This window comes from Rhinolophus ferrumequinum, chromosome 6 (assembly GCF_004115265.2).
Source record: "Rhinolophus ferrumequinum isolate MPI-CBG mRhiFer1 chromosome 6, mRhiFer1_v1.p, whole genome shotgun sequence".
NCBI lineage: Eukaryota > Metazoa > Chordata > Mammalia > Chiroptera > Rhinolophidae > Rhinolophus > Rhinolophus ferrumequinum.
In genome coordinates, this window is record NC_046289.1 from 83,682,808 (window position 1) to 83,702,184 (window position 19,377).

Here is a 19,377-nt window from a genome sequence, read left to right on the forward strand (position 1 = left end):
ATAGATCAGTAACAAGTAAAGAGATTGAATTAGTAATCTGATTGACAGGAAGAAGTAAAACTACCTCCATTGGCAGCTGAGATGATTTTGTATACAGAAAATCCAATGGAATACACTAAAAAGCTATTAAAATTAATGAATGAGTTCAGCAAGGGTTCAGGATACAATATGAAATACAAAAAAATCAGTTGTATTACTATACACTTGCAATGAACCATCCAAAAACAAAATTAAGATAATTCCTTTTATAACTGCATCAAAAATAGTAAAAATACTTAGGTATACGTTTAACAGAAGTACAAACTTATACAGTAAGTCCTCACTTAACTTCATTGTTAGGTTCTTGGAAACTGTGATTAAGCCAAACGATATTTAATGAAACCAATTTTACTATCAGGTGATATAAACAAGAGTTAAGTTCCTACTGCATATTTCTAGTCACAAAAACATCACCAAACTTCTAAATAAAGACCCCCAAACACTTCTAATATAAAGCACTGAAATAAATATGAATTATACATACATTTAATAAAGATTAATAAAAAGAAGACAATTATTTTCCAACCTGTTTATTCCAGGGCAAAGACTCAGGTGGCTAGAGCCTATCCCAGTAGCTTAAGGTACAGGGCAGGAAGCAACCTGGAGAAATGCCATTCCATCGCAGGTAGCACTCACACACCCAGCCACAATCACTCATACTGGGACAATTTAGACATGCCAGTCAATCTAATGTGCACATCTTTGGGATGTGGGAGGAGACTGGAGTACCCAGAGAAAACCCATTCAGGCACGGAAAGAAGGTGCAAACTCCATGCAGAATAGATTTTTCCTCCCTTGTCAATGTTATAATGAAATAATAATGAACAAAATGACATTATTCAAGGACCTGCTGTACTCTAAAAACTACAATGATTGTCAAAAAATAAAATAAATAAATAAAGATTTTTAAAAAATTCCCACATTAAGACCGGAAGATTTAATATTATTATGATGGTAATACTCCTCAAATTGATCTACCAACTTAATGCAATCCCTATAAAAATTCCAGCTGCCATTTTTGTAGAAATTGGCAAGCTGATTCTAAAATTCAGAGAAGAATGTTTTGACTGTTCTAGACTTTTTGCAATCTTAAAAAAAGATAACAAAGTGGAGGACTCATAATTCCCAATGTTAAAACTTGCTATAAAGCTACAGAAATCAACGCACTGTGGTACTGCCATAAGAACAAATATACAGATCTATATGGCACAGAATCTTGGGTCCAGAAATACAACCTATATTTTTATCATCAATTTCTCTTTGAAAATGATACTGAGACAATTCAATGGGGAAAAAATAGTCTTTTCAACAAATGGTGCTGGGACAACCGATATCTACTTACAAAAGGATGAAGTTGGATTCTTACCCCACACCATATACAAAAATTAAATAAAAATGGATCAAATATATAAACATAAGGTCTAAAACTATAAAATGTCCATTAAAAAACTACATGAATATCCATGGCAACATTATTTATAATAGCCAAAAAGTAAACCCAACCCAAATGTCCACCAACTGGTGAATGAATGAATAAACAATATGTAGTATATTCATACAATGGAGTATTATTCAGCCATTTAAAAACATTAAGTACTGAGACATGCTGCAGTGTGGATGAACTTTGAAAACACTGTGCTAAGCCTGTCACAAAAGACCACATACTATTTGATTCCTTTTATATAAAATGTCCAGAACAGGCAAATCTATACAGACAGAAAATAGATTAGTGTTGCCTAGAGCTGGGGAGTTGGGGTGATGTTTGGGTGTAATGGGGAGTGACTAGTAATAGGTACAGATAGGGCTTCTTTTTGAAGGGACTGAAATATTTCAAAATTAGATTGTTGTGATAGTTGTCCAACATTGTGAATATACTAAAAATATGTACACTATAAATGAGTAAATAGTATGGTATGTGAATCACATCCCAATAAAGCTGCTAAGAATTTAATTTGGAAGCATGATCTATGTATAATTTCTGATCCTGGCAGAGAGGGAATTTTTCAGGGTTCTCACTTTTTTAGGTAAAGGGCTATCAATTAAAACTCATAAACCACAATTTTTATGAAATTGGGAAGAGCTGTGTAGAAATAATACTATATGAATCTAAAAGTTGAGCGAAATATATGTGCCTTATAGGAAAAATATAGAACATAAATCTTTAAAATGCAAAAGTAAAAGAGAAATCATATTTATATTTTCTATATCCTTCTTACAATTTGTAAAAGCCAAGTTCAGCTGCCCTTTTATGTCAAATTTTAATCTTTCACCATTCCTTATTATTTTTCTACTTACTAACTACTACTGCTAAAATATTTAGTGTATTGTCATTAGATTAACATGCACCACAAAAGTGAAGAATGAGGGAAAGGTAGTAGAAAAAAATGAAATTAGCAAAATAGCAATTACAAATATTCTATAAAAATATGTGCAGTACTGGCAAAATATTATGACCATACTAAGAAAAAAAATTCAAAGTGAAATGCACTGAGTTATACGCACTTCTGAATATCTGTATATTATATACGCTGCAATAGAAATACTGATATAAATTGTTCTGAGATTTGAACTGTAAAATTATGGTGGTTCAACCATGAGGAATAGGAATCAGTTACTTTAGTCAAGAAAATAAAAGATCTATAAATGATCTAGGTAGATAAGAGTATAAACAAAGTAACTTTTCATTTTTATCCTCCCTAGAACTCCACACAAGTAATCAGGTTTGTTTCCAGGTTTTTTGGCTTGAAAAGCTCAAAAGTTGCCTTATTATTACACAATTGGAATGGATTTTTATTTGAACCCGTTGTACTGGGGAAAGGAAACTATGTTGTTTTCTTTAACTCTTTTTTAAAAAGCAAACAAATAAATGTCATGCATTCACTTGATAGAGAGTATAAAAAAAATGTATGCTGTCTCAAGGAAGGTGTCTTCCATATATTAGGTATACATGACAATGAAAGTAGTTTTAGCAGGAGGGAAGAAGTAGAAAAGCATGAAGTAATGTAAAGAAACCATGAATTGGTAAGATTGGCTGGTATGGCCTGAGTTCTAGAGTAAAGAGTCTGATCAGGCTTTGGGAAGTCACTAAAGAATAAAATAAAAATTTTATTTTACAAAGATTATTCTAGTGATGAGGACTGTCTAGATGGGGAAGAGTTAAGAGATGAGGGCCTACAGAATACTTAAAGAGTTGTTGTAACTCTCTTAGAAGTAATAAGGACATGAATCAAGGGGTTAAGATCAGGAAAAGGAGACAGAGGTGAGAGATAATAAAATATTGACATCACGATTATGAAAATCGAAGACTAAGGGAAAGAAAATGGTAAATAAAGTCTGGGTGACTGAAATAGTACTTCTAAACATAACTGGGAAAATGAGCAGGAGGATCTGATTTGGGAAAGAAATGGTGACCTGGAAATGGTGTAGGTAGGCAGGTACAAATTTATAGTAGGAGCTGCAGAATCATGACTGAGAACTGACAGACAGGAGTACAATGGACAGAAAAGAACGGGAGTGAGAAGATATGGGAGATATCCCAATGAGAGGGATAACTATGTTATGGGTTAGGAGGCAGAAGATGAGCCAGTGAAGACAAACTGGGAATAGAGAGCTAGGAGTTGAACAAGATAATTTTAGTGTTACAGAACCCAGGGAAGAAGAACATTTTAAATAGACAAGTATTAAACTTTCAGGGGATATAACATTCAGGGTTTCTTTAGGGCAGTGAAACTATTCTGCATATTACAATGGTGACTACAAGTCATCACACATTTGTCAAAACTCATACAATGCATAACACAAAGAATGAACTTTAATTTACACTAAGATCTTCAGTTAATAATAATATGTCAAATTGGCTCATCAATTTTAACAAATGTACAAACATAAATTGGGGAGGAAGGTAAAAGATTGGTGATAGTGGAGGAAAAGGCTTTTCAGAAAAAATGATGTCTCAGCTGAAACTAAAAGCATAGACAGAAGCTATACTCAGAAAAATTTTATACCTTAAGACTATTTAACTGTTAACTGTTAACTAATAAAGAATAAAATTAAGACAAGTAACATTCAAAGATAGATAAAAAGAGAACAATTTAAAGCTTATGAACAAGAAGGAAATGACAGAACAGAAATTAGTTAGAAAACAGAATATAAGAGAAGATAATAAATGAGAAACACTTTCTTTGAAAAGAGTCAATAGATTATTTGCATCAAGGAAAAAAAAAGCCCACTGTAATGCTGGTGCATAATTCACTTACAACCCTACTTTAAAAGTTAAAAAAAGGTTTAAAAGAATAACCAGAACCACAAAAATTTGTTACTGGTACATAATGTAAAAAGATGTAAATTGCAGCATCAATAACCTAAAATCAAAGGAAAAAAGGAAAAACAAAAAGTTTCTGTATGCTATCAAAGTTAAGCTGTTACCAGCTTAATATAGGATGTTATAAATAGACATTTTATGTAAGTCTCATGATAACCACAAAGGAAAAATCTGCAGTAGATACACAAAAGATTATTATCAAGGAGTCAAAGCACACTGCTATAAAAAGTCATCAAATAATAAATGAAGACAGCAAGAGAGGAAGCAAGGTACAAAGGACCTATAAAACAGTCAGAAAACAATTAACAAAATAGCATTAGTAAGTCTTTACCTATCAATAATTACTTTATGTAAATAGATTACATTCTCCAATCAAGAGACACAAATGGCTAAATGGATAAAATATGAGATCCAAATGATACGCTGCCTACAAGACACTAAGTTTAGCTTTAAGGACACACAGAAAATGAGAATGAAGGGATGGAAAAAGATATTTCAAGCAAATGGTAAACAGAAGAATATAAGGATAGCTACACATATATCAGGCAAAATAGACTGTGAGTTGAAAATTGTTCAAAGAGAAAAAGGACATTGTAATGATAAAGGAGTCAATCCATCAAGAAGATATAACAATTGTAAATATTTATACACGCAACATTGGAGCACCTAAACATATAAAGCAAAATCTAACAGAAAAATGAAATAAACAGCAATAATAGTTGGGGACTTTAATACCCCACTATCAATAATGGATAGATCATTCATACACAGAATCAATAAGGAAACAGTAAATTTGAACAACACTCCATAGCAAATAGACCTAACAGGCATATTCAGAACATTCTGTCCCACAGCAGCAGAATACACATTCTTCTCAGGTGTACACAGAACATTTTCTAGGATAGATCATGTGTTAAGACACAAAACAAGTCTCAATAAATTCAAGAAGATAGAAATTATATAAAATATCATTTCCATCCCCAATGGAATTAAACTAGAAATCTACAACAGGAAGTGAGCTGGAAAATACACAAGCATATTAAATTTAAATGATACACTCTTGAACAACCAATGGATCAAAGAAAAAAAATCAAAAGGAAAAAAATTTAAATATCTTAAGATAAACAAAAATGAAAGTACAACACACCAAAATTTATGGAATGCAGCAAAAGCAGTTCCAAGAGAAAAGTTTATAGTAATAAACACATATACATGTACATCAAGAAAAGAGAGCTCAAATAAACAACTTAATTTTATACCTACAGGAACTAGGGAAAAAAACAAATAAGCTAAGCCCAAAGTTAGCAGAAGAAAGGAAGTAATAAAGGTCAGAGCAGATGTAAATGAGACAGAGGATAGGAAAATAGAAAAGATAAAACCAAGAGTTGATTCTTTGAAAAGATAAAAATTGACAAATCTTTAGCTAGATTAACCAAGGAAAAAGAGGAGCCAAATAAATGTAGTTATAAATGAAAAAGGAGACATTGTGGCTGATACCACAGAAATACAAAGGATCGTAAGAGACTACTATGAACAACTACATGGCAGCAAAACAAACCTAGAAGAAATGGGTAAGTTTCTAGAAACATACAACCTACCAAGACTTAATCGCAAAGCAACAGAAAATCTGAACAGACCAGTAACTACTAAGTAGATTCAATCAGTAATCAAAAACCTCCCAACAGAGAAAACCCCAAGATCAGATGGTTTCATAGGTGAATTCAACCAAAAATTTAAAAAATTAATACCAATTCTTCTCATATTCCTCCAAGCAATTGAAGAGGGAACACTCCCAAACTCATTTTAACAGGCCAGCATTACCCTGATATAAAAGCCAGATAAGAACACTGCAAGAAAATTATAGGCCAATATCCCTGATGAATAGAGATGCAAAAATTCTCAACAAAATACCACCAGATTGACAGCACATAAAATGATCATAAAACATAATAAAGATTCATTCCTTGGATGCAAGGATGGTTCAATATCTGCAAATCAATAAATGTGATACATAACCCTAACAGAATGTATCTTCAGTCTTTCTTTTGGATAGATATATACTTATGATTTTTTTTTTTTATGTTTTGCAAAACTGGAATCATAGTAATACATAGTAAGTTATCTCTTTTTAAATTTTATATTGTGAGCATTTACCTCAGAATATTTTGATATTCTTCAAAAATAATTTTTTATGGTGCCAAATTCTGTGATTATTGGACATTTAAATTTTCAAAAATTGTATTTTAATAAATTTCTCATTTAACTTTTAAAAAATTTAAATTTAAAAAATTTCTTGCCCTAGGATAGATTTCTTGAAATAGAATTATTCGGCCAAAGCATAACAACTTATTTCAGTCCATATATATTGCAAAATTGTTTTCCACGAAATACTAATTTCTAATCCTACCAACACTGTGTAAGAATAACAATATAACTTCAACCTGGCCAGAACCAGATAACTCTAATTTACAGCTCTTTATGACTGGTGAAGTTAATATTTTTTATGTATTTGTAAGAAATTTTAGTCTGTTTTCAAATTCTCAGGTTTTTTTTTCCTATTTTTCTATTTAGAAAATTTTCCTAATTCTAAGAGCTCTTATATACTTATGTGTATTAAGGATTTTTTTTTGTACTTATTGTGGGAGTTTTCTCAGTTGTTTGACTTTCAGTTTTCAACAATTTGAAGTTAGCATATAGGTTTTTCATTTTTATATAATTATATCTCAGTCTTTTTTCTTTGGATTTCTTCAGTTGTGCTTAGAGAGTTCTGTCTTGACATCAGTTCAACAGTCTATTATATTTCCTTCTATATCTTTAATATTTGGTTGGGGTGGCAATTATTTTACATTTAATTCTTTATTCCTGAAATACATTTTGCTGTATGGAATGACAAATGGAACTAGCTTGAATGCTGAATAGTCTATTTCTATAATTTGTTCAATAATCTGTACCTTTCCTGTTGATCTGATGTTTCCTGTATGAAATATTAAGCTGTCTGTTTCAAAGCTATCTGTTTATTTTTATTGATTTGTCTGTCAAATTGGCGCAGATGTTACTGTTTAATTACTGCTTTATAATTTAATATCTGATGGGCCTAGTCTTCTTTCTCACCCCACCCACACACATTCTTCTTTTCTTAGGTATTCTCACCTGTTTAGTCTTCCAATACATGTTACATCTCAAACTATAATTCAAACTATATTATGAAGCTATAGTAATTGTAACAATATATCATTGGCATAAAAACAGACACATATATCAATGGAACAAGAGAGCCTAGGAATAAACCCATACATATATAGTAAATGCATATTTGACAAGGGAGCCACGACTACTTAATGAAGAAAAGATAGTCTCTTTGATAAATGGTACTCAGAAAGTTAAAAACAACACCCAGTTAGGAATTAATAGGAAGTGAGTAAAGATTATATTTTTTCATAAATTTGGTAGTAATAGACATGAAAGGGATAGACTGTAGCTTGAAAGGGGAATAACTGAGGAAAGCTTTGTTTAAAGGCAGACAACAAACATGCATACTCTAAGAGGAGTAAGTAGAAATCCAAGATAAAGAAGGGATAAGTTTCTGAAGATCCTAGAGCAGGCAGAGAAGGTGGGAAGCAGAAGTACAGATAGGAAAAAAGGCTTTTTCTGAAACTTAAGGTGAGCAAGAGAAGATGGCTGAACATAGAAACTTTAAAGATAGGAAGATTAAGGCAGAGTTGTTTGATGTGAGAAAGGCTTGAATCATCCTATTCACTTTGCATTCCTGTAGACTAGTGATGGCATGGTGGGTGGCTTGTTTCAATCTAGTTTCCCAATTGTTAGAATCACTGGATTTATTTAATGAGATTGACTAATGTATTAAAATGTGAATGTGTCGAGAAAGAAGAAAGGTAAAGAACTACTGTTCTAGCAGATCGTCTTTCATATAGGAGGTCAAAAATTTGAACTGAATTCTGAGTGAGGTGAGAGTAGAGATGACCTTTTAACTATAATGAAGGGCTTGAGTAACAAAGAAGTGGTACATATAATAATAATTACTCTGAGAAACAAAGAAGTGAAGAAGGGATAAAAAATTTGCCAAACGGTAGAGAAGACATTGCTGAATAAAGGAGCATGAATCTACAGTAACTCTCTGTATCAAACTGATTTGATAATTTTCTATTGCTGCCTAGGAGTAGAGAAAGTAGATGGTAAGAATGATTCTGATCAGAGAACTGGTGATTGCCACATATATACCGTGTTTCCCCGAAAATAAGACCCAGCCGGACAATCAGCTCTAATGCGTCTTTTGGAGCAAAAATTAATATAAGACCTGGTCTTACACTACATAAGACCGGGTCTTATACTATAATAAATTATATAAGACCCGGTCTTACAGTAAAATAAGACCGGGTCTTATATTAATTTTTGCTCCAAAAGAAGCATTAGAGCTGATTCTCCGACTGGGTCTTATTTTCGGGGAAACACGGTAAGCTTAAATGAAGAACAGTTTTGAGGGTGCTAGACGCGGCATTTTAAAAATAGTTGACAATATGAGTTTGTTGGATAGAAAGGCAAGTGAAATTAGGTGGGTCGGCAGATTTACTGTGGAAAAAGGAAAAACAAAAACCTGGAGATAAGAAAGTATACCAACAGTTGAGTAAGATGTGAGAGTGTGAGAAATGTGGATGTTAAGAAGGTTGTGAATTTTAGATGTCAGAAATACAGGTATTCTTAATAATGATGGCATCCAAAGTGTCGCTTTATTAATGTATCTCTAGTTATACTGCCCAAAAGCACTGATCCAAAAATTTCATTTTTATGAGCCTGGAAAGGAAAGTAGCACATATACAAAGGTTGACCTTAATGGGAATTTTAGTTAAATAATATTTTGCAGTTTCTAGTAGTGGTTTCCCAGGGAAATCTTGTCCAGACACACCAGAAAACTAGAGATCATTAAAATAACGATATAATAGGGATTTTATACATCAAAATCCACATGTAAATGGATACATATCCAAGGGCTTAAAGGGAAATCAGATTTATAGCAGTATAATAAACTATATCCAGCTTTTGTTCCATTAGTATTTTTTGTAGGTACTAGCTTGTATTCACCAGTAATTTCACTTGAGGCCTCTTAGACTAATCAAAGAGGGTATATTGAGAACATCTACGTATGGGAAAACCAAAGGACATTTTATAGGTTCAATCAGATTTCTGCAATTCAAAAGTTGATTGTGAAATGTATAAAAAGGTACAAATAATTCAAAGACACTAAACATTTTAATATAGTCCTATATTTTTCTTAAAAAGTTTATTATTTCTGAGGTATAAATAAATGAAATAGTTTCTGCTCAGAAGGTTGTAACTCATCAATACAGTATTATTCACACATAAACAGAGAAATAGCTGACAGTTGCTAGTTATAAATTTGAAGATTTTCCAACAACTTACCACTGTCTTGAATCCAAGTTCCTAAGTTCTCTAAGTAATTTTTCATTTTTCTTCAAGAGATGAAAGCTCCTCCTAAACAGGGAAATTTATAAACATTTTCATCACCTTTGCAGTGAATGACATGACGGTCTTGGAAATACTTTCCACTCTACTCATGCAACTCAACACTTTTTTTGCCTTTCCATACTTCTAACACAAAGGAGAACAGACCTTAAAAAAAATGTAAAGAATATATATGTCATTATTTCTACCCAGGCCCTCATAAATTTCAGCCAGTGGATCATTATCAATTGGTCATTTCAATTTTTCTTTGTGGCTGTGAGCTTCCCATACTCATATCCAGAAAACAATGAATAAAAATACTTGTAAATTCCTTCTCAAGAGTTTCATAAAAATGTGAGAAAGTTTTTCCTCATGAGAAATAAAATAGTCTCAAAATCTAAACCATTACCAAGTAAGCATGTGTAATCCAAATGGAATTTGCTTTCTTCCTTGTTTTACATTACATGTGGCATAGTTTCGCACACTATGAGGCAATGTATACGTTTTACTATGTTCTATAGGTACAAAATACAGTAGTACTCTTCCCCCTTACCCAGTTTCAGTTACCCACGGTCAACAATGGTCCGAAAATATTAAATGGAAAATTCCAGAAATAAACAATTCATAAATTTTGCTTGCTGTTTTGAGTAGCAGGATGAAATCTCACTCTGTCCCGCCTGGGACATGAATCGTCCTTTGTATCCATTCTGTATATGCTACCCACCTGTTAGTTGTTTAGTAGCCATCTCAATTATGGCAGAGAGAGAAACCACATTCACATAACTTTGATTCCAGTATATTGCTATAATTGTTCTATTATTAGTTACTAATGTTAATTTCTTCCTGTGCTTAATTTATATATTAAACTTTATCATGGGTATGAATGTACAGGAACAAACATTGTTTATATAGGGTTCAGTACTATTGCAGTTTCTGGTACCCACTGGGGGTCTTAGAATGCATCCCTCGCAGATATGGGGGCATCAGTGATATGTACAAATTATAATCATGAAATCAATGGTTGCTGAGGTAAAATATAGTCTCCCACCTTTAATTTTTCTCAAGAGACAATACACAGACCATTCTAAGGTAAAAGAAAATATAATGTGTTTATATGAGTGGCAATTACCTATATTTGGACATACCATAAAGCAAATTGTGTTCCTGATATAATGTGGCTTTCCCATAAAGCAGAGGATACTCCCTTCTAATAAATGTAAGGTCTTAAATCAAATAAGATTATAAACACTAGGCAAACGAGTAGAACTCCATTTCAATGCTTCACATGCATTTGAATTACTGTAAGATTTATTCATCCAGTGATACCTGAGCTCCCCTCCTACTACAAATTGAACAAAAACAATGCGTTAAATAATGCTTCTTCTCCTATTTCCCTACAGCTTCCAGTATCATAGAAATTTAAAAATAAATGTATATTAATAATGCTTTATACTAGTGTACAATTTTAGTATTTTATGTACAGTATCTAATATGTGAGGTAGGAGTTATTTCCTCATTTTGTAGATTGTAGTCCAAGGCTCAAAGATTAAATGGCTCTAACCTGGGTCTTCTGATTTAAGTCTAACGCCTTTTCATTTAACTTCTACCTAACTTACTTGAATACTGTGTGTGTTTATTTCAAGTTTTTAATGAGGTTTTGCAACATGCATAAGAAAACAAAAATGTTAAAAATGAAATCCAGATTCTTCTCTTGATTTGATGCTAAATCTTGAGTTAATTTCTGATACAAACAAGAAATGATCATATTGCTGTTTGTCTGAAAATTGTTAGGCTTATGTTACATAATAAAGAAATACATATTTGGGCTCTGCCCCCAGTTCCTGACAGAGCGCTCCTAAAACCCCTGTAATTTCCTGAGTGATGGAGGTCACAGGAGCATCTTACAGAGATCCTAAATCCGTTGGGTTTTCCTGGGTAATTGGAACATCTTTTGTTCTAATGAAGTGACTCTTGGTGGGCTCCTGGATAACGTCAGGATGAGGCCTCATCACCAGAAAGAGCAACCACGATTAGAAGGTTGGAACTTTCAGCTCCATCTCTGGGGAGGGGGGAGGAGCTGGAGACTGAGTTAATATCAATCGTACCTATGTGATGAGGCCTCCAGAAAAATCCCTAAATTATGAGGGGTTCAGAGAGCTTTCAGATTGGTGAACACAACACATTCAATGTGCTGGGAAGGTGGTACACTCCAGCTCCACAGGGACAGAAGCTCCTGCACTTGGGATCCTTCCAGACTTCATCCTCTGTACCTCTTCATCTGGCTGTTCATTTATATCCTTTAATTATCCTTTATAATAAACCGGTAAATGTAAGTAAATGTTCTGTCAGCCATTATAGCTAATTATCAAACCTATGGAGGAGGTTGTAGGAACCCCGGATTTATAGCTGGTTGGTGAGAAGTATGGGTGGCCCAGACTTGCAACTGGTGTCTGGAGTGAGGGGCAGTCTTGTAGGTCTCAGCCTTCAACCTATTTGTGCTAACTCCAGGTAGTGTCGGAACTGCTTGGTGTGGAAAACTCACACATTTGTGAATAAGAGAAAACAGTTTTTCCTATTAGCTTACATGAAGGTTGGAAAAAACAAGATCTTTTTCAATTATATGAGCTATAATTTCTAAGTCATATAGTTCTGCTAGTCATTATGAAAACGTTAATAGTTAATTTATTGGGTTAGGTTACCTTTTTATTCCTTGAATCCTTACATAATTCAGTAGTCTCAAAAAAAACACAATCTGCCCAATGGTCAAATAACTAATTTAGTAGATAAAATTTAGTAAGGACAGAGACTAAAATACTTGATCAAAAGATGAATAAGACTAATGTGTAAAAAAAAAAAAAAAAAGAAAAAAAGAAACCAATTTCTCTTTTATTCTTACCTTTTGTCCCAGGAATTCATTCCCAATATACTAAGAAGCAACCTGCAATAATAAAATGCTGATTGAGGCTTTTGAGGTGTTGGTTCATCCTGCTCCATAGCTTTCATGTTTAAGTCATTAAAATGTTTCTCAACGAATTCTTTTTCCTCTGTATGTTGCTTGAGGATAGCATTAATAACATCATTTTCCTGTTTTTCAGAAATGCACACAGGTTGCGGAGCAGGTATATTAAGGGAGATTCCAGTTCTCTGTAAGCATTCTGGACTGGTTACACCTAAATACTGCAAAAGCTCGTCAAGAACATCTTCTTCATCTCTTATTGTATCCCAAGTTGGTACAGTTTCTCTAAATCTTTTAAACTGGAAGGAAATCCCATCTTTTACTGTTGTATCTTCTGAGCATTCATTAGGTGTAAGAGGCTCTTCTGGCTTTTCTTGGTGAGACAATGAAAGCATGAGAGATGTAGGTTCTGACAAGCCACTTACAGGAGGTGGTCCATACAGGATGGCAGAATCCCACGAATATTTTCCAGAGAGATCTCGTACTATGATTCTGACATTAGAATTGGCTGATGCAAGACCAGCAGATAAACCTCCCCCAGGGATACTCTCTTCTGATCTGATCTGGATACAGGACACTAAGGTTGTATTGTTCAACACGAAGAACTGGATATTTGGACTCTCAAAAAGTTCAGGAGAAAGTTCAGTGCTTTCACTGTAATGATTGTCATGATTTTCACACACCTGACTTGTTAACATAGCAGGACCACCACTCATTGGATAATGGCCCAAGTGATTTACCAGATGTGTAATAACAGTGCGGGCAGCTATAGAGATTAATCCTTGTTGCATCTGAGTTTTCACTAGAAATAAAAAAATAAATAAATAAATAAGGGAGTGGGAATACTGTTGTTTCCTAGGACGTCATATTAATAGTGAAACATTAGACAAGTAGGGATTTCATCACATTATCAAAATCACATTCAAATATTTCAGTAATTATTAGTATTTCCAATTTAGACTGTATAATAGGAATGATGGCAAAGAAAACTGTTCTTTGATGAAGTTCTGTTGTTAATTTCATAAGGAAGCCCTTTTTGAAATTTCTGCTTATTGATTCTTAATTTGAACTTAAGCCTTTAAACGTACATAGTACCTTCAAAGAAGGATCAAAAACTATTAGAAATCACTTGAAATTACTTAGCACAGATTAGAAAGCCAATGAAATCCAACTGATAAGTTTTTTTTTTTTTTATCTCATGAGCAGATTCAAAAACACAGTTTGCAGCATGCTTTAAATGACACTTAATTGTGGCTTTTATCGATGTAAAAGTTGCAGAGAAAAGTTATCTTTCACTAAACTTCAGGAGTTGGGATCAATTTAAATGAGTCATTATAGTCAGTATACGCCAAGGAAGCTTTACTTTAAAGGAAGAAAAATTCTGTATTGGCTTGCTTATGTATTTTTTTCTAAGGTATTCCTCCGGGGTATTGTGATCCATTTGAGCAGTTAGTGGTATGTAAGAAGCATTTTTCCCCTTCCTTAAGGACATTAGGGAAAGCAGATAGATAAGGAGCATATCCACATGAGTAAATTAAAAAAATCATAGGAAACAGTAAAAAGAGAAAACTCAAAGCATTTAGCAATAGGAGGCCTGAAAAGGCAAGGTGCCTAATGGCAGGACCTGAAGGAGAGGGAAAAGGGAGGGGAGAAGAAAGACAGAACACAGAAAGAGAGAGTACAGGGAGGAAAGAGGAAGTGCAGCTAGACAGTAACTGTCAAAGCCCACGAGCCGAAGACTGCCAGTGTGATTCTAAACGGGCTGATGTGGAAATCAATTCAGGAGTGAGTGGTGTCAAGAAGTGGGGACAATTTGGTGATGTTTACCTTGACACTCTTCATCTAGGAGATGGGATGTGAGTTGTCATTGGTAAAGAAGTACTAATCATTTATGTATGAAGAGAAAGTTTAATTTTGTGTGTGTGTGTGTGTTTATAGAGTTCTTGTCTTAGTTATAGAAATGATTACAGAATAACTGTCTCTGTATTGTTCTATGACAGTTACAGAGTGATCTTGTGTGAGTATTGTTTATATTCTGAAAGTTAATCATTTGGAAATATTATGGCCTAGCTGCAAGAATAAATAATAGATTTGAAAATGTTCTGATGGTCAAAGTATTACTTGTATTCAATAAATTCCTTAATTTTAAGTGTACTTTGTGATGAATTCCGGTCACTGTATAGAACTGTGTAACCACCAACATAATCAATATATAGTAAAACTCCCATATTAAAAAAGGGGTAAATTTTATTTTATGTAAATTACACCTTAATAAACCCAACTTAAGTTTCTAAGGAGACTAGCTTGTACATTGCTGATATGATTACTTAAAAAGAAGCAAGAGAGAAGAACAAGTGTTACATTTTCAAGGCTGTAGCCCTCAAGATTCAGAACCATCACCACTGGGAAACAGGCCGAAAATCAGCAAGAAACCAGCTGCTATCCCGTTAGGACCAATAACATTTTCCCCATTTCTTCAATTTTATAAAAGAACAGTTTCCTTTGGGCTTTGGTTGAATTTGAAATGCTACTGAGTAACAAAATTTTAATCTTCCATTATCGATCAACTTTTATGTCTACATACACGTACATATGAACATTTTCAGTTTATTTAAAAACTCAATTACATTGAGCTGTTCTAGTCATTATATTTATGGCTAGTTCTGAAAATCAGTTATTCAACACTAGATAACCACACTAAATGATTAACCTTAATTCAGTTCTACATTTTCAAGACTGTAAGCAAACTAAAAAGATATGTCACTAGATGATGAGAAACAGAGGGGTGGCTTGAATCTAATATCTGCTTTCCCTTCTCTAATTGTAACTTAGAATATGATAATGTTAACACCGTAAGGGGCCTTACAGATGACCAACCAGTACGTCTAATTTTGCACATGAGGACAAATGGGTTCACAGAAGATAAGGGATTTGCCTGTCACAGAAGATTTTACATCAGTTCTGTTTTTTTGCTTCCCAGCGCAGTGTTATTTCCTTCTTTACCACAACTCTGATTCCCGTATTTTTTTCTCTTTTGTTCAACTGCCTTTTTCTTTTGGCAAGACATTGTGACATAAGCAAACAATGAACTCAAAATTTATTTTTTTCTGTGTATAGTAACTTCAAAAGTGTTACTTTGCATAAATTACTAAATAAATGGCCATGATAAATTGAAAAAGCTCATTTAAATAAGACTAAATGTTGTCTTAAATGATAATAAAAATTATAATTAAAGATTTTTTTTATTTTTGATGAAAGAAAAAAATTTCTGCTCTTTTTCTTCCTTTTGACTGAGTGATAAGCTTAAACAGGTGAGTCATTCTAAGCAGTGAATCTTTTTGTGGAACATTTCTGAAGAAGCAGAAGAGCGTAATTTAATAGAAATAGATCACAGAAAAGGGAAGAATTCCTGACTTTGTCCCTGGCTTGCTCTGTGATCATGGACAAATTAAATAAAACTCCTTAAGCCCCATTTTTCTCTAAGAATAACAGATTTTTTGTAAATATAAATTGAAAACTCATGCAAAAAGCTAGATTTAACAGAAACAATAGAAATCATTTAATTTTGAGAGCATTATAAGTAACATAGGTTTTATGAGTTCTTTTATCAAGCTTGCTCATAAATAAACCGCAAGAATGAGCCAGCTCTTTCCTTAAAACATAAACTCCTAAGTCCAGGTACCAGTCCATCCTATATATGCTCTTCCCAAAAGAAGAGATAGTGGGAATGCAATTTAAATGAGCTTGTTCACAAATCTGCCATAATTATTAACATTGAGAATACCTAAGAAATAAATGTAGATTTCAGGTGTAGGTAAAAGCATTTTCTTGCCTAAGTTGTTTCTCTAAATTTAGGATACATATAAATATAGAATTACAAAAACAATCTTTCAACTTAATTGGGCAGTTAGATTTATCTCTGAGTTATAAGCTACAGAACGTATGTATCTTCTACATAACTACTTAGATATAAAGAAAACATGAAATGCTCTAATTTAGAAATTCAAAATGAAATTCTAAAATAACCATCCTTGTGAGAATATGCAAAATGAAGATATCGATGCTTCTAAAGCTTTGTGTAACTAGCATTCATTTTAAAAAGTCTATTCAGGGTTGTCTTTTCAGATTGTCAGATTAAACAAACCCTACAGCATTTGCAGCAAACCCATAATTATAGATTATTATGGCATACAAAGCAACAAGACATAAAAAGCCGCTGCAATTCACTGCACTGTAATAGAACATGCAGAGGAAGTTAATTTTGGCAAGCAAATGCTTTAAATATTAGCTTTGCATAATGTGTATAGGTGAAACTATAATTAGGACAGAATGAATTCTTTGGAGCCTCCTTTCACTCTGACCCTGCAAATGATGACTTTTTGCTAATAAGACTACTGCCATTTGACAAAAAGCCAACTTCACTACCTTATTCTGTAGTAAATTTAATAATTACAGCTACTCCTGCCAATAGTTCTCAAATCAGACCTGTTCAATCCAATACTGAGCTTATTAGGGACACTCTATGTTTAGAAATCTTTGGCCAAAAAAGTACTTGAAGATGATGAAGCATGCCTTAGACAAGGGCACAATGATTAGTCATTTTTGCCACATTAAAAAAAAAAAAAGCAACACGTAGCCACTACACACCACAGAATCACCTGCTGTTAATTCACAGCTGCTTCTGAAAGGTTCTGCATTTATTTGTTCCTTAATACCTTGAAGAAAGTCCAAAGGGAATAACTAAATACTTTAGAGAATAGTACTCCAGAGCATTTGGTATCAATATATTTAAAATCATCTCATCTATATAAAATCTTCACTTTTGTGTCTTTTAAAATGTTATTAATGGTACAGTAAATTTGGTAGGAAATGCATTAAAACTTCCCTTTATATAAGTAAACCACTTATTTCACTTTTTTAAAAAAGTTTAAGCTATACACTATATTGCCGTGAATCAAATTTTATCATTTTACACCATTAAAAATGCAAAAAGCAACCAATCTTTTTATATAACTTTGTTTTTAAGTAAAATAAACACTGTAATTTGCCATGCTAAATCTAATAAGTCACCTGTATCAATTATTGTCTCAATTACTTTGCTATAATGTGCTGCCCAGTAGATCTCTATTATATCTGAGCTATAATTTAAGTCTTATATTCCTATTTCACTTGTATATTTGTGTTCTAGACAAACTATTAGCAACTTGTGGTCCACCCAAAACCCTAACCCTATTTCCTTGATGTGGAACTTCATATCTTCACTTGCATTTGATGTCATCAATTCATTATCATGGCCACATCCTAGACGTTTTAATCTAGTAATTACTATTCTGCCTTTAAAACTCGCTCTTCCTTAATAGCTTACTCTTTGACTACCACCTCCTAGTCTAGTGACTTCCCCATTTTGGTTTTGTAGAGCCCTTGGAGAGGGCTCTTGGAGATACATAGATCTCGGCTTCCATCCTGCTGTAGCTTTACTTCAAAAAGTTTTACAAATTTGGTTTCCTAGAAAAATTTATTTGAAGAGGTTCCACTGCTTAAGAACTCATTTTAACAACCACTGCCTTAACATACTGATGCTCTTTGGGTTCTCAACCATTGCTGCATATCAATCATCTGCAAAGCTTTTAGAAATCCCACATCAGTGTCTTAAAATCTCTATGATGGGACCAGAGCATCAGTATTCTAATGTGAGCCACGGCTGAGATTCACTGTTCTAACTTCTTATTGCCAACCACATCTACTCTCTGACTCATAGGATCACTCCATTTTTTCCTACTTATTAGACATTTCCTAGCATGAAGTCAATCCTCACCAAGCTTAGATTTTAAGGTTAAATCATATACCCATATCCTGAAAACAATAGTTACCCCTTGTATTTCTGCCACATCCACTTTACTGACTGTTGACCGGTGCAAACAAAACTTTGTAGTTTCCATTTTATATTGGGCCCTCAAAAACTTCTGTCAATTTCCTTCATTTACTTCCATCTTCATCGTTCTGGTTTCAGAAGGGCTAATAATAGCACCTCTACTTTCCAGCTCACCCTTCAGGAACTTCACTCTATTAATGATGATCCCCTTCCCACCTTCCTTCTCAGCCTTCTCGGTTTATAATTAATTTCAACTCTCTTCATCCTTAAGAATCCCTTAACCCTGAATCATCCTTTAGTTTACCTATTATTTTACCACTTTTTTAAACAGTCAATCTTCTTTAAAGAGTACTTTCTATAGATGGCTCTACTTCCTTAACTCCTGCCTGCTCCACAACCCAGCCTTCCACTTCTGCCTCCCACTTCTCTAAAAACTAAACACACATTTGTCAGTGATTTTGTACTTGACCTCTCTGTCATTTAATACTGTTGGCCAGTCTTCTAAAAATCTTTATCCTCTCTTCATTTCTGAAAAACTACTGCCTCGCTTTTCCTTCTTTTCCAATTTTTTATTCTCAGAACGAATGAACACACACACACACACACACACACACACACACACACACGCCAGGGGTGCCAAAAAACAAAAAAATGTATACACATGACTTGTATTCAGTTCTTGTTACAGGTATATATTGAGTATTACAATTT

At 33.5% G+C, this 19,377-nt stretch overlaps 1 protein-coding gene across 30 annotated transcripts in view; it reads right to left on the reverse strand.

Annotated features, from left to right (window-relative positions):
- The window catches only part of RALGAPA1 (Ral GTPase activating protein catalytic subunit alpha 1), a 202,896-nt gene that overhangs the window by 58,023 nt on the left and 125,496 nt on the right, over nucleotides 1-19,377 (reverse strand). For all 30 annotated transcript variants that reach the window (XR_004423152.1, XM_033107302.1, XM_033107299.1 and 27 more), the window contains 2 exons: nucleotides 12,735-13,596; nucleotides 9,797-9,868 (listed from right to left, as the gene is read on the reverse strand). Coding sequence is in view for 29 of the 30 variants with exons in the window: in XM_033107302.1 (XP_032963193.1) it covers nucleotides 9,797-9,868; nucleotides 12,735-13,596 (934 nt within the window). In the remaining variant the exon portion in view is untranslated. The remainder of the gene's footprint in view (nucleotides 1-9,796; nucleotides 9,869-12,734; nucleotides 13,597-19,377) is intronic.